The sequence below is a fragment of the Oncorhynchus gorbuscha genome, linkage group LG01 (assembly GCF_021184085.1).
Source record: "Oncorhynchus gorbuscha isolate QuinsamMale2020 ecotype Even-year linkage group LG01, OgorEven_v1.0, whole genome shotgun sequence".
NCBI classification, from domain to species: domain Eukaryota; kingdom Metazoa; phylum Chordata; class Actinopteri; order Salmoniformes; family Salmonidae; genus Oncorhynchus; species Oncorhynchus gorbuscha.
In genome coordinates this window covers 54,304,051-54,319,675 of record NC_060173.1, presented here as the reverse complement: position 1 = coordinate 54,319,675, position 15,625 = coordinate 54,304,051, and the positions used below count along the sequence as shown (strand labels likewise).

Below are 15,625 nucleotides of genomic sequence, written 5' to 3'. Positions count from 1 at the left end.
TACTCAGCCACCCACGCTGCGCATGTGTCTCTCGTACGCAAGGTGCTTGGTAGACTGCTGGAGCATGACCTATACGTCAAGGCTGAGAAATGTGTGTTCTCCAAACAAGCCGTCTCCTTCCTGGGTTATCGCATTTCCACCTTGGGGGTGGTGATGGAATGTGACCGCATTAAGGCCATGCGTAATTGGCCAACTCTGACCACGGTAAAGGAGGTGCAGCGGTTTTGGGGTTTTGCCAACTACTACCGGAGGTTTATCCTGGGTTTTGGCCAGGTAGCAGGTACCACACTGCTGAAGGGGGACCCGGTGCGTATGCAGTGGTCAGCAGAGGCGGACAGAGCTTTCAACAGGTTGAGGGCGCTGTTCACGGATGCACCCGTGTAGGCGCACCCGCACTCCTCTCTAGCATTTTTAGTGGAGGCTGATTCGTCCGAGGCTGGGGTGGGTTCCATGCTATCACAGCACTCGAATACGCCACCAAAACTCCGCCCCTGCGCTTTCTTTTCGAGGAAGCTCAGTCCGTAACTATGATGTGGGGGACCGGGAGTTGTAGCGGTGGTCAGGGCTCTGAAGGTGTGGAGACACTGGCTTGAGGGGGCTAAGCACCCCTTTCTCATCTGGACCGACCACCAGAATCTGGAGTATATTCGGGCAGCTAGGAGAACCCACGTCAGGCAAGGTGGGCCATGTTCTTCACCCGATTCCGTTTTACGCTGTCATATAGACCGGGCTCCCAGAACGTAAAGGCTGACACACGGCCCGCCTTTACGACACAAAGGATCGGTCCACCGAGCCTACTCCCATCCTTCCCGCCTCGAGGCTGATAGCACCAGTGGTATGGGAGGTGGACTCCGACATCGAGCTGGCGTTACGGGCGGAGCCCGCGCCTCCTCAGTGTCCAGCTGTACGGAAGTACGTGCAGCTTGGTGTCCGGGACCAACTGATTCGGTGGGCTCACGTCCTACCCTCGTCAGGTCACCCTAGGGTGGCAAGGACAGTGGGGAGCCTCTGGGAGAGGTATTGGTGGCCCACCTTGGCTAGGGACGTTAGGGTTTATATCTCTTCCTTTTCGGTATGCGTCCAGAGTAAGGCTCCTAGACACCTTCCTAGAGGGAAGTTACAACTCCTCCAGGTTCCACAACGGCCATGGTCTCACCTATCCGTAGATTTCCCGACTGATCTCCGCCGTCTCAGGGGAACAAAACGGTTTTGGTGATTGTGGATTGGTTCTCTAAGTCCTGCCGTCTCCTCCCATTTCCCGGTCTCCCTACAGCCCTACAGACTGCGGAGGCATTATTCACCCACTTCTTCCGGCACAGGACATCGTCTCTGATCGGGGTCCCCAGTTCACGTCCCGAGTATGGAGGGCGTTCATGGAGCGTCTGGGGGTCTCGGTCAGCCTGATCTCCGGTTATCATCCCGAGAGTAATGGGCAGGTGGAGAAAGTGAACCGGGAGGTGGGTAGGTTTCTGAGGTCATATTGCCAGGACCGGCCAGGGGAGTGGGTGAGATACATCCCCTGGGCTGAGATGGCACAGAACTCACTACGCTACTCCTCTACTAACGTGTCCCCATTTCAGTGTGTGTTGGGTTACCAGCCGGTCCTGGCACCATGGCATCCGAGCCAGACCGAGGCACCTGCGGTGGAGGAATAGGTGCAGCGCTCCAAGGAGACCTGGAGGGCCGTCCTGGAATCCCTCCAACAAGCCAGTGGACGGCAGAAAAGGAGTGCTGACCGCCACCGCAGTGAGGCCCCCGTGTTTGTACTGGGGGACAGGGTCTGGCTCTCGACCCAAAACCTACCCCTCCGCTTGCCCTGCCGGAAGCTGGGGCCGCAGTGTGTAGGGCCCTTCAAAGTCCTGAAGAGAATAAACAAGGTGTGTTATCGATTACAACTCCCTTCCTATTATCGTATTAACCCCTCATTTCATTCAGGCCGGTGGTAGCTGGTCCCCTGCAGGACGGTGAGGTGCCGGAGGTCCCTCCTCCCCCTCTGGACATTGAGGGGTCCCAGGCGTACACGATACGGGCCATTCTGGACTCGAGACGCCGGGTGAGGGGCCTGCAGTACCTCGTGGAATGGGAGGGGTACGGTCCGGAGGAGAGGTGCTGGGTACCGACCGGTGGGGGCCATTATGGATCCGTCAATGTTGAGGGATTTCCATCGCCTCCATCCGGATCGCCCTGCGCCTCACCCTCCGGGTTGACCTCGAGGCCGGTGTCCGGGTGGCGCTCGGCGGTCGTTGTCGCTGGCCTACTAGCTGCCACTGATTCTCCCCCCCCCCCCCCCCGTGTCTGTTTATTGGTTACACCTGTTATGTATTGTGGTGATTAGTTGGGCTTTATTAGCCAACCGGCCCGGCCCGCCTGTTCTTTGTGCGGGATTGTTTGTGTGACATTTGTGCATGTTCGAGACAAACATGCTTTTTCCTGTTCGTGGGTTTTGCTGGACTGTTTTAGTCCCCATGTTTGGGGCATTTGTTTTTGTAAGTGCCCAGTGTCTCGTGGGGTGGCCTATGTTCGCCGTGTGAGCATTAAAGAGCACTACCTTGAACTCTCTGTGTCCTGCGCCTGACTTCGCACCCACTACACCCAGATCGTTACACAAGCAAGATATTCATCAGCATTTCTCTGACTACGTTCCTCCATTGAGTCAAAAAATATATATATTCCAGGAGGACCATGAGCTATTGTTATCGATAAGTTGTCTGATTCATAATTTTCACTTCGAATAGAAGTAAAGGGACTTTTGTCAGAGGAAACTTTATGGACTTGGCCAGATAATTCTGCATCTTTGTTGCAATCTTCACATATGATTTGGCACAATATTTGCAAATGTACACTGCTTTTCCTTCTACATTAGCTGCAGTGAAATGTCTCCACACATCAGATAGTGCCCGAGCTGCAGAGTTCCTCTGTGGAGATGGGAGAATATTCCAGAAGAACAACAATCTCTGCAGCACTCCAGCAATTATGCCTTTATGGTAGAGTGGCCAGATGGAAGCCACTCCTCAGTAAAAGGCACATGACAGCCTGCTTGGAGTTTGCCAAAAGGCACCTAAAGACTCTCAGAGCATGAGAAATAAGATTCTCTGGTCTGATGAAACCAAGATTGAACTCTTTGGCCTGAATGCCAAGCGTCACATCTGGAGGAAACCTGACACCATCCCTAGGATGAAGTATGGTGATGGCAGCATCATATAGTGGGGAAGTTTTTCAGAGGTAGGGACTGGGAGACTAGTCAGGATCAAGGGAAAGATGAACGGAGAAAAGTACAGAGAGATCATTGTGTCATGTATTGTCATATATTGTCATGTCTTGTCCCTGTGCTTTCTCTTCTATTCGTTTCCCCCTGCTGGTCTTATTAGGTTTCTTTCCCTCTCTCTATCCCTCTCTCTCTATCGTTCCGTTCCTGCTCCCAGCTGTTCCTCATTCTCCTAACGACCTCGTTTACTCTTTCACACCTGTCCCCTATTTTGCCCTCTGATTAAGTCTCTATTTCTCTCTCTGTTTCTGCTTCTGTCCTTGTCGGATCCTTGTTTGCTGTGCTGTGTTCTTGTTCCGTCCTGTCGTGTTTTGCCTTCATCAGATGCTGCGTGTGAGCAGGTGTCTCTGTCAGCTACGGCCTGCGCCTACCCGAAGGGACCTGCAGTCTGTGGCCGCTTATCCTGTTATTCCCCTCTACAAACTAGAGGATTTCTGTTATCCCCGTTTGGACATTTCTTGTTAAGGATTCAGGATTTGTTATTTTCTGTTTGGACTTGAATAAACTCTGTTTCTGTTAAGTCGCTTTTGGGTCCTCACTCACCTGCATAACAGAAGGATCCGACCAAGAATGGACCCAGCGACTACGGATTCTCTCTACTCTGCTGTCGAGTTCCAGGGAGCGATGCTAGGCAGACACGAACAGGAATTGTCTGCTGCTCGGCATGCCGTTGAGACCCTGGCCGCCCAAGTCTCCGGCCTCTCGGAGGAGATTCACAATCTCCGCCTCGATCCACCGGTTACCTCCTGGGCTTCCGGTTCTCCGGAGCCCAGAATTAATAACCCACCGTGTTACTCTGGGGAGCCCACTGAATGTCGCTCGTTCCTTACCCAGTGTGATATAGTGTTCTCTCTCCAGCCCCACACGTACTCCAGGGGTATTGCTCGTATCGCCTACGTCATATCTCTCCTTACTGGACGGGCTCGGGAGTGGGGCACGGCTATCTGGGAGGCAAGGGCTGAGTGTACTAACCAGTATCAGAACTTTAAGGAGGAGATGATACGGGTTTTTGATCGTTCTGTTTTTGGGAAAGAAGCTTCCTGGTCCCTGTCTTCCCTATGTCAAGGTAATCGATCCATAACGGATTACTATATAGAGATTCGCACTCTTGCTGCCTCCAGTAACTGGAACGAGCCGGCGTTGCTCACTCGTTTTCTGGAGGGACTCCACGCTAAGGTTAAGGATGAGATTCTCTCCCGAGAGGTTCCTTCCAGCGTGGATTCTTTGATTGAACTCGCTATTCGCATAGAACGACGGGTAGATCTTCGTCACCGAGCTCATGGAAGAGAGCTCGCGTTAACTGTGTCCCCCCTCTCCCCGACACTACCATCTTCCCCCACTGGCTCAGGTGTTGAGCCCATGCAGCTGGGGGGTATTCGCATCTCGACTAAGGAGAGGGAACGGAGAATCACCAACCGCCTCTGTCTCTATTGCGGTTCCGCTGGTCATTTTGTCATTTCATGTCCAGTTAAAGGCCAGAGCTCATCAGTAAGCGGAGGGCTACTGGTAAGCGCTACTACTCTGTCCTCTCCGTCAAGTTCCTGTACTACCTTGTCGGTCCATCTACGCTGGACCGGTTCGGCAGCTTCCTGCAGTGCATTAATAGACTCTGGGGCGGAGGGCTGTTTTATGGACGAAGCCTGGGCTCGGGAACATGACATTCCTCTCAGACAGTTAGGGGAGCCCACGGCCATGTTCGCCTTGGATGGTAGTTCTCTCCCCAGTATATTATGTGAAACACTACCTTTAACCCTCACAGTATCTGGTAACCATAGTGAGACCATTTCTTTTTTGATTTTTCGTTCACCTTTTACACCTGTTGTTTTGGGTCATCCCTGGCTAGTGTGTCATAATCCTTCTATTGATTGGTCTAGTAATTCTATCCTTTCCTGGAACGTTTCTTGTCATGTGAAATGTTTAATGTCTGCTATTCCTCCTGTTTCTTCTGCCTCCTCTTCACAGGAGGAGCCTGGTGATTTGACAGGAGTGCTGGAGGAATATCATGATCTGCGCACGGTCTTCAGTCGGTCCAGAGCCACCTCCCTTCCTCCTCACCGGTCGTATGATTGTTGTATTGATCTCCTTCCGGGTACTACTCCCCCACGGGGTAGACTAGACTCTCTGTCGGCTACCGAACGTAAGGCTCTCAAAGATTATTTGTCTGTAGCTCTCGACACCGGTACCGTGGTTCCTTCCTCCTCTCCCGCCGAAGCGGGGTTCTTTTTTGTTAAGGAAGAGGACGGGACCCTGCGTCCCTGTGTGGATTATCGAGGGCTGAATGACATAACGGTTAAGAATCGTTATCCGCTTCCCCTTATGTCTTCAGTTTTCGAGATTCTGCAGGGAGCCAGGTTCTTTACTAAGTTGGATCTTCGTAACGCTTACCATCTCGTGCGCATCAGGGAGGGGGACTAGTGGAAAACGGCGTTTAACACTCCGTTAGGGCATTTTGAATACCGGGTTCCGCCGTTCGGTCTCGCTAATGCTCCAGCTGTCTTTCAGGCATTAGTTAATGATGTACTGAGTGACATGCTGAACATCTTTGTTTTTGTTTACCTTGACGAGATCCTGATTTTTTCACCGTCACTCCAGAATCATGTTCAGCACGTTCGACGTGTCCTCCAGCGCCTTTTAGAGAATTGTCTTTATGTGAAGGCTGAGAAGTGCGCTTTTCATGTCTCCTCTGTCACTTTTCTCGGTTCTGTTATTTCCGCTGAAGGCATTCAGATGGATCCCGCTAGGGTCCATGCTGTCAGCGATTGGCCCGTTCCTAAGTCACGTGTCGAACTGCAGCGCTTTCTCGGTTTCGCGAATTTCTATCGGCGTTTCTTTCTTAACTTCGGTCGAGTGGCAGCTCCTCTCACAGCCCTTACTTCTGTCAAGACGTGCTTTAAGTGGTCCGTTTCCGCCCAGGGAGCTTTTGATCTCCTCAAGAAGCGTTTAACATCCGCTCCTATCCTTGTTACACCTGACGTCACTAAACAGTTCATTGTCGAGGTAGACGCGTCAGAGGTGGGCGTGGGAGCCATTCTGTCCCAGCGCTCCCATACTGACGATAAGGTCCACCCTTGCGCGTATTTTTCCACCCTTGCGCGTATTTTTCTCATCGCCTGTCGCCGTCGGAACGTAACTATGATGTGGCTAACCGCGAACTGCTCGCCATCCGCTTAGCCCTAGGCGAATGGCGACAGTGGTTGGAGGGGGCGACCGTTCCTTTTGTCGTTTGGACTGACCATAAGAACCTTGAGTACATCCGTTCTGCCAAACGACTTAATGTGCGTCAGGCTCGTTGGGCGTTGTATTTCGCTCATTTCGAGTTCGTTATTTCTTATCGTCCGGGCACTAAGAACACCAAGCCTGATGCTTTATCCCGTCTCTTCAGTTCTTCTGTAGCCTCTACCGACCCCGAGGGGATTCTCCCTGAGGGGCGTGTTGTCGGGTTGAATGTCTGGGGAATTGAGAGACAGGTAAAGCAAGCACTCACTCACACTCCGTCACCGCACGCTTGTCCTAGGAACCTTCTTTTCGTTCCCGTTTCTACTCGTCTGGCCGTTCTTCAGTGGGCTCACTCTGCCCAGTTAGCTGGCCACCCCGGCGTTCGGGGTACGCTTGCTTCTATTCGCCAGCGTTTTTGGTGGCCTACTCAGGAGCATGACACGCGCCGTTTAGTGGCTGCTTGTTCGGACTGCGCGCAGACTAAGTCCGGTAACTCTCTTCCTGCTTCTACTCCTGCCCTTGCTGTGTCTCAGTCTGTCCCCAGCCACCGCATCTCTCCTGGTCCTGTTCCTGCACTTGCTGTGTCTCAGTCTGTCCACAGCCACCGCCTCTCTCCTGTTCCTGGTCTTAGCCTTGCTGTGTCGCAGTTTGTCCATAGTTGTTACTCTCCTGGCCTGTTTGGTCCTGATTGCTCTAACTCTTACAGTTCTCTACCCGTGTCTCATTTTTATAATAGTAATTGCACTAGATTCCCTCTTCATCGTTTCACGTTACGGTCCTGAGGAGAGGAGTTGGGTTCTATCTCGGGACGTGCTGGACCGTTCATTGATCAATGATTTCCTCCGTTGCCGCCAGGGTTCCTCCTCGACTGCGCCAGGAGGCGCTCGGTGAGTGGGGGGGTACTGTCATGTATTGTCATATATTGTCATGTCTTGTCCCTGTGCTTTCTCTTCTATTCGTTTCCCCCTGCTGGTCTTATTAGGTTTCTTTCCCTCTCTCTATCCCTCTCTCTCTCTATCATTCCGTTCCTGCTCCCAGCTGTTCCTCATTCTCCTAACGACCTCGTTTACTCTTTCACACCTGTCCCCTATTTTGCCCTCTGATTAAGTCTCTATTTCTCTCTCTGTTTCTGCTTCTGTCCTTGTCGGATCCTTGTTTGCTGTGCTGTGCTTGTTTGCTGTGTTTGTTTGCTGTGCTGTCCAGAGGTGCTCCCCATCCAACCTGATCAAGCTTGAGAGGATCTGCAGAGAAGAATGGGAGAAACTCCCCAAATACAGGTGTGCCAAGCTTGTAGTGTCATACCCAATAACTCAAATCAAATCAAATTGTATTTGTCACATACACATGGTGAGCAGATGTTAATGCGAGTTTAGCGAAATGCTTGTGCTTCTAGTTCCGACCATGCAGTAATATCTAACAAGTAATCTAACCGAACAATTTCACAACAACTACCTTATACACACAAGTGTAAAGGAATGAATAAGAATATATACATAAAAATATATGAATGAGCGATGGCTGAACGGCATAAGCAAGATGCAGTAGATGGTATAGAGTACAGTATATACATATGAGATGAGTAATGTAGGGTATGTAAACATTATATAACGTGGCATTGTTTAAAGTGACTAGTGATACATTTATTACATACATTTTTTCATTATTAAAGTGTGCTAGAGATGAGTCAGTGTGTTGGCAGCAGCCACTCAATGTTAGTGATGGCTGTTTAACAGTCTGATGGTCTTGAGATAGAAGCTGTTTTTCAGTCTCTTGGTCCCCGCTTTGATGCACCTGTACTGACCTCGCCTACTGGATGATAGAGGGGTGAACAGGCAGTGGCTCGGGTGGTTGTTGTCCTTGACGATCTTTTTGGCCTTCCTGTGACATCGGATGGTGTAGGTGTCCTGGAGGGCAGGTAGTTTGCCCTCGGTGATGCGTTGTGCAGACCTCACCACCCTCTGGAGAGCCTTACGGTTGTGGGCGGAGCAGTTGCTGTACCAGGCGGTGATACAGCCCGACAGGATGCTCTCGATTGTGCATGTGTAAAAGTTTGTGAGTGTTTTTGGTGACAAGCCGAATTTCTTCAGCCTCCTGAGGTTGAAGAGGGGCTGCTGCGCCTTCTTCACCACGCTGTCTGCATGGGTGGACCATTTCAGTTTGTCCGTGATCTGTACGCCGAGGAACTTAAAACTTTCTACCTTCTCCACTACTGTCCCGTCGATGTGGATAGGGGGCTGCTCCCTCTGCTGTTTCCTGAAGTCCACCCACGATCATCTCCTTTGTTTTGTTGACATTGAGTGTGAGGTTATTTTCCTGACACCACATTCCAAGGGCCCTCACCTCCTCCCTATAGGCCGTCTTGTCGCTGTTGGTAATCAAACTTTCTACCTTCTCCACTACTGTCCCGTCGATGTGGATAGGGGGCTTCTCCCTCTGCTGTTTCCTGAAGTCCACCCACGATCATCTCCTTTGTTTTGTTGACATTGAGTGTGAGGTTATTTTCCTGACACCCCACTCCAAGGGCCCTCATGTCCTCCCTGTAGGCCGTCTTGTCGTTGTTGGTAATCAAGCCTACCACTGTAGTGTCGTCTGCAAACTTGATGATTGAGTTGGAGGCTTGCATGGCCACGCGGTCATGGGTGAACAGTGAGTACAGGAGAGGGCTGAGAATGCACCCTTGTAGGACCCCAGTGTTGAGGATCAGTGGGGTGGAGATGTTGATTCCTACCCTCACAACCTGGGGGCGGCCCGTCAGGAAGTCCAGGACCCAGTTGCACAGGGCGGGGTCGAGACCCAGGGTCTCGAGCTTAATGACAAGTTTGGAGGGTACTATGGTGTTGAATGCTGTAGTCGATGAACAACATTCTTACATAGGTATTCCTCTTGTCCAGATGGATTAGGGCAGTGTGATTGCGATTGCATCGTCTGTGGACCTATTGGGGCGGTAAGCAAATTGGAGTGGGTCTTGGGTGTCAGGTAGGGTGGAAGTGATATGGTCCTTGACTAGTCTCTCAAAGGACTTCATGATGACGGAAGTGAGTGCTGTGGGGCGATAGTAATTTAGCTCCAGGCTGTAATCACTGCTAAAGGTGTTTCAACAAAGTGCTGAGTAAAGAGTCTGAATATTTATGTAAATGTAATATTTACGCTATTAATTTGTTATACATTTGCTAAAATGTCTACAAACCTATTTTTGCTTTGTCATTATGGGTTATTGTGTGTAGATTGATAAGGAAAAAAACCATTTAATCAATTTAAGTATAAGGCTGTAACTTAACAAAATGCGGAAAAAGTCAAGGGGTCTGAATACTTTTCGAATACACTGTAAATCAGTGTTCAGAGTTGATAGGACATCCTTGTTTTTTTTGTCACCCCCAATTTCATGGTATCCAATTGTTAGTAATTACTATCTTGTCTCATCGCTACAACTCCCGTACAGGCTCGGGAGAGATGAAGGTCGAAAGCTATGCGTCCTCTGAAACACAACCCTACCAAGCCGCACTGCTTCTTACCACAGCGCGCATCCAACCCGGAAGCCATCCGCACCAATGTGTCGGAGGAAACACCGTGCACCTGGCGACCTTGGTTAGTGTGCACAGCGCCTGGCCAGGAGTCGCTGGTGCGCGATGAGACAAGGATATCCCTACCAGTCAAACCCTCCCTAACCCGGATGACGCTAGGCCAATTGTGCTTCGCCCCACGGACCTCCCGGTTGCGGCCGGCTGCGACAGAGCCTGGGCACGAACCCAGAGTGTCTGGTGGGACAGGTAGCGCTGCGATGCAGTGCCCTAGACCACTGCGCCACCCGGGATGCCACCATCCTTGGTTTTTAACAGAAAATGTAACTCAGCTTCTAGAGATAGTTGTAATAAAGGTATAGGTACGAAATTAAACGTCAAAATAAACAACAGTATGAACAAAATGCTAATATTTCTTCGATGATCATGAGTGTCATTGAGTATGTTCAAGGAGCTTGAAAGTACCTATTTTAGAAGATGAGGAATAGGTTTTTAAGTGTGTATGTGTACTGTCTACTGTCTACAGTACATCTAAGAAACAAATATTGGAATTATATGGAATGCTAGAACTCCTCTGCTAAATGTATTTTTAACTATAGAAATGACTGGCATTGCAACATAAGGTTTGTATAAAATAACAAGAATAAAATACTGTACTGTTGTTTTGTATAAAAATGTTTTTATGTTTTGTCTGAATACTGTACAGACATCTTTAACTGTTTTTTGGTGTTTAATTATGGTAGTCTGTTACATATTTGACGTATTATTATTATTACATATTGAAATGTTCAGGTCAAAGGGGAATACATTTTAGGATTGTAGTGTGTAACTTTTCAATCCATTGTTTGAATGGTTGGATATGAGCTGCGTGTGACTTTCCAGCCACAAAACCTCTCATCATTCAGATTTGACTTTCAATCGTTTTTTAAAATATTCCCTTGTACGTCACATTGCTTGAAGACTCATCTTAAAGTCGACATCGTGTTTAATATCATAGGTCTTTGAAAAGAGTTTTCGATGCCACAATTAATATTTTCATACCTCCATCCACCTCTGTCACCAGAGTCACCTTCATCTTCGTGGTATTTTTTGGGGATTTTATTAGGATCCCCATTAGCTGTTGCAAAAGCAACTCTTCCTGGGGTCCACACAAAACATAATACAGAATGACATAATACAGAATGACATAATACAGAACATCAATAGACAAGAAATCTGTGGGTTTCACATGTTGTTGTGTTTTTTACGGCATTTCAAATTTTTCCTGTTTGCCAGGTTCTGAACAAAGGGATGCAAGGTCCTGAACAGTAGCGTCATTCCTTGGTATCAATCCAATCCCTCTCTCAATCTCAAGGATAGATTTATCCATTCCACAACTGATAATGATTTTAGTCATGTCTACTCTTCTTTAAACTTGATGGAATTTATTTTAAAAGGTTAAGGGTTATCTTATATATTTTTTTGAATACTGAACAAAAATATCAATGCAAGTGTTGGTCCCATGTTTCATGAGCTAAAATAAAAGATCCCAGAAATGTTCCTTACACACAAAAAGCTTATTTCTCTCAAATGTTTTGCAAAAATGTGTTTACATCCCTGTTAGTGAGCTTTTCTGCTAAACTATGATAATCCATACACCTGACAGGTGTGGCATATTAAGAAGCTGATTAAACAGCATGATCATTACACAGGTGTACCTTGCTCTTGGAACAATAAAAGGCCAAAATGCGCAGTTTTACCACACAACACAATGCCACAGATGTCGCAATTGTTGAGGGAGCGTATAATTGGCATTCTAACTGCAGGAATGTTACCAGAGCTGTTGCCAGAGAATTTAATGTTAATTTCTCTACCATAACGTCATTTTAGAGAATTTGGCAATACGTCCAATCGGTCTCACAACCGCAGACCACCAGCCTAGAACCTCCACATCTGGTTTCTTCACCTGCAGTATCGTCTGAGACAGCTGATGAAACTGTGGGTTTGCACAACGGAAGAATATCTGCAAAAACTGTCAGAAACAGTGACGATATCCTGAGGCCCATTGTCATGCCATTCGTCTACCACTATCACCTCATGTTGCATGATAACGCATGGCCCCATATCGCAAGGATCTGTACACAATTCCTGAAAGCTGAAAATGTCCCATGGCCTGCATCCTCACCAGACATGTCACCCATTGAGCATATTTGGGAGGTGCCAGAGGGGAGTTTCCTCCCATCGTACCAGTCCCTCTCTGTGATGCCACCCCCTACAGGTTTGAGACACTCAATGCAGAGTCTGGCTGCTGCCTGTTTGTAGACATTGATGAGTGAATATCTGTCATCCGCCATCGATGACCACTAAGGGCGGAAGAGGACCTAGTGGTAAGGACTTGCGCTTCCTCATCCTCTTCTGCTGCCTGGAGGAGGAAGAGGACAATGACAGGTCTCCCTCCCCTTTCCCTGAAAGAGTGGGTGAAGGTCCTCAGGGTAGCCATCCAAAATGTTGGCCCATGAGGTCTGGGTAGTCTCCCCACATGGCTTGCACATGTTTGAGGCCCAGGCAGATGACACACAGGCAGTGCGTGTCCTTGCCCCACATGGACACACAGGCATTGAATCAGAGAGGTGCAGGTGAATGCCATAATCAACATCCATGTCTTCAGTGCCTGGGGAACAGTGGGTTAACTGCCTTGCTCAGAACAACAGATTTTTACCTTGTCAGCTCAGGATTTGATACAGCAAACTTTCGTTTATTGGCCCAATGCTCTAACCACTAGATTACCTGACGCCCCAAGTGACATCTCAAGGATGATCAAAGAAAAATGCACCTGAGCTCAATTTGGAGTGTCATAGCAAAGGGGTGTGAACACTTATGTAAATGAGATATTTCTGTATTTAATTTTCTACAAATTTGCTAAAATATCTACAAACATGTTTTCACTTTGTCATTATGGGGTATTGGGTGTAGATCGGTTAGAAACTAAATTTACATTTACATTTAAGTCATTTAGCAGACGCTCTTATCCAGAGCGACTTACAAATTGGTGCATTCACCTTATCAAATGAATCCACTTTGAATTGAGACTGTAAGACAACTAAATGTGGAATAAGTCAAAGGGTATGAATGCTTTCTGATTGCAGCTGAGGTTGCTCGATCTGATGGTGGCCTACAGCACCGATTGCAGCGATTTGAGTGAACATTCCATAATCTAGTATCAGTAATTCATGATTTTGTATTTTGTAAGAAATGGCAGTATATCTTCATCACAATATTACATCATCACAAACAAAAGCAAGAGGCATATAGAATTGTCAGCAGACAGAGGAACGGCATTATTTGAACAACATTATACAGTTGTTACAAAGGATTGGCTTAGTACAGTTTAGGCTTTGGATGTCATACCTTTTAATGTGCTGCTTCGAAACATTTTGTTCAATTTTTGATACTATTTTACATAGACAATTCTCGTCATAGTCCATCAATCAAAATGCATCTTCCTTAAATAATCAAATGTTCTATCACATATTATAATAGAGTAGCTCACATCATCCTCACTTCAACACCTGTGTTTCTGTACTGACACCTCAGTAGGTTCTTGAAGGTCTTTCTGAAGGTGACGTTACACAGTGCATAGCACACTGGGTTGACTGTGCTGTTGATATAACACAGCCAGTAGCCCATGGTCCACGCTGTGTCTGGGACACAGAAGTGACAGTAGGTGCCAATGATGGCCATGACGCTATAAGGAGTCCAGGTGAGAATGAAGGCCAGGAGAATAGCAAAAATAGTCTTGGTCACTTTCCTCTCCCTCGCTACAATCCTTCTCCTCTTCACCTGGGTCTTACTGAAGCTGGGAAATGGGGAAAATATTTTTCTGAGCTGACTAGTTGTATTGGAGCCATTAAGGATAGAGCTTGGCTGGGAGACCTTGGTAGCAGAGCTGTTCTTATCCCCTGTGCGATTGAACGTGACCCTACTGTTGGACCATCTGCAGTCTTGGTTAATCTCACTAGGTAATTGGTCTAGAGAGGGGGTAACGTCTGAAGTGGGGATGACATTATTGTTGGCCTGCTCTGTAGAGTCTTTCAGGGCCTTGATAATCCCCTGCTTAGCGCAGACAATCGTCTCTGCTTCGATGGAAATGGCCAAGTCGCTCTTTGGCTCAGTGTCTGTCTGGGTTGAGACGCAGCTCCTCTTCAGATGGCAGCTTTGTTTCGGTCGTCCACTAGAGGTCCTCGCTCTGCTACTATGCAGCTCTGCAGTGAGGCGACTGCGGCTGGCAAAGGAGATCCGGGTGTACAGGACAATCATGATGACCGCCGGCAGGTAGAATGCGGATAGCGTCATCCCCAGTGTAACCGAGGGTTTGGACAGGAGCTGGATGTAGCACTCCCCATCAGGGACGATCCGTTTGCCGACGAAGGACTGCCAGAAGAGGATGGCCGGGGCCCAAAGGAACAGAGACAGGAGCCAGGCTGCTGTGATCATCAGCCCAGCCAGTCTGGTGGTCCGCCTGGATGGGTAGGTCAATGGTCGGGTCACGCAGAAGTAGCGGTCGAAGCAGATGATCAGGAGGTTCATAACCGAAGCGTTGCTGACCACGTAGTCCAAGGCCAACCACAGGTCACAGATGACCGCACCCAGGGGCCAGTAGCCCTTCACGATATAGAGGGTGTAGAGGTTCATGGAGAGCAGACCGATGATGAGGTCAGCACACGCCAGGCTGAACAGGAAGTAGTTGTTGACTGTCTGGAGGTGGCGGTTGACTTTGATTGACAGCATCACCAGAACGTTGCCCAGGACGGTGATGAAGCTGAGCGAGCCGGTCACTATGACGATGAGGATCAGTTCAGCAGTGGTGTAACGGCAGCCAGGTCTCCCATAAGCTCCAGAGGAGTGGTTGCCGTAGGGATGGACCCAGCTGACGTTGTTTTCCATATCAGATGAAGGCACTTGATGAAAACAAACAAATAAACAAAAAATGTAATACCTATGGTTGCATTTGAAGATTTTTGATCAAATATCTTATCCGAAAAATGGTTACAATGTCCTCTATTCAATTTTAATAGCCCATCCAGAATTTTCACAAAGAAACACCTTTTGTGCTTGTAATTCCAAGATTAATAATAATGAATAGATTATCCTCGAAAGGAAGGGAATTGCATTGTAATAAACACTGCTCTGTATTTTTATTCTATGGTCTATGTTGAGATATAAATATATAACCTATGCCTATCAAAAGCTAATGTGGAGAAATGTTTTATGCATTGCTAAAGGGGAATTCTAATGTAACTTTCCATGTTGGATCAGGTGAAGTATGCTTGCCGAATGAAAAACAAACCTGTGCACTAGAAGTTGTCATACTGTTTGTATTCATGCGGGTTACATATTTTACAGGAATTAACTGATAAACTTACCCCTCAAATTAGAAGAAATCTTCAGTGTAATTTAAAGCAAATGTCCAGTCCTAACAAAAATCCCACAGACTTAAATTACAAATTGGGCTGCCTGTAGTCCCACCGTCCCAGTCTGCAAGCATCTTCATAACCAATCCACAAGTGATTTACACACAGCAATAGCATCTTCACGAACATCTGTATGGTCTACCAGCCCTATGGCTGCTGTTCTCAATTAGGTTCAC

The 15,625-nt window shown here is 48.0% G+C and overlaps 1 protein-coding gene across 1 annotated transcript; it reads right to left on the bottom strand.

Annotated features, from left to right (window-relative positions):
• Positions 1–13,273: 13,273 nt before the first annotated feature.
• Positions 13,274–14,872, bottom strand: chrm4b (cholinergic receptor, muscarinic 4b). The gene has a single exon (XM_046324883.1). It carries the CDS (start codon positions 14,764–14,766, stop codon positions 13,525–13,527), a length of 1,242 nt encoding a protein of 413 aa, XP_046180839.1. The 5' UTR covers positions 14,767–14,872; the 3' UTR covers positions 13,274–13,524.
• Between the last annotated feature and the right edge of the window lie 753 nt (positions 14,873–15,625).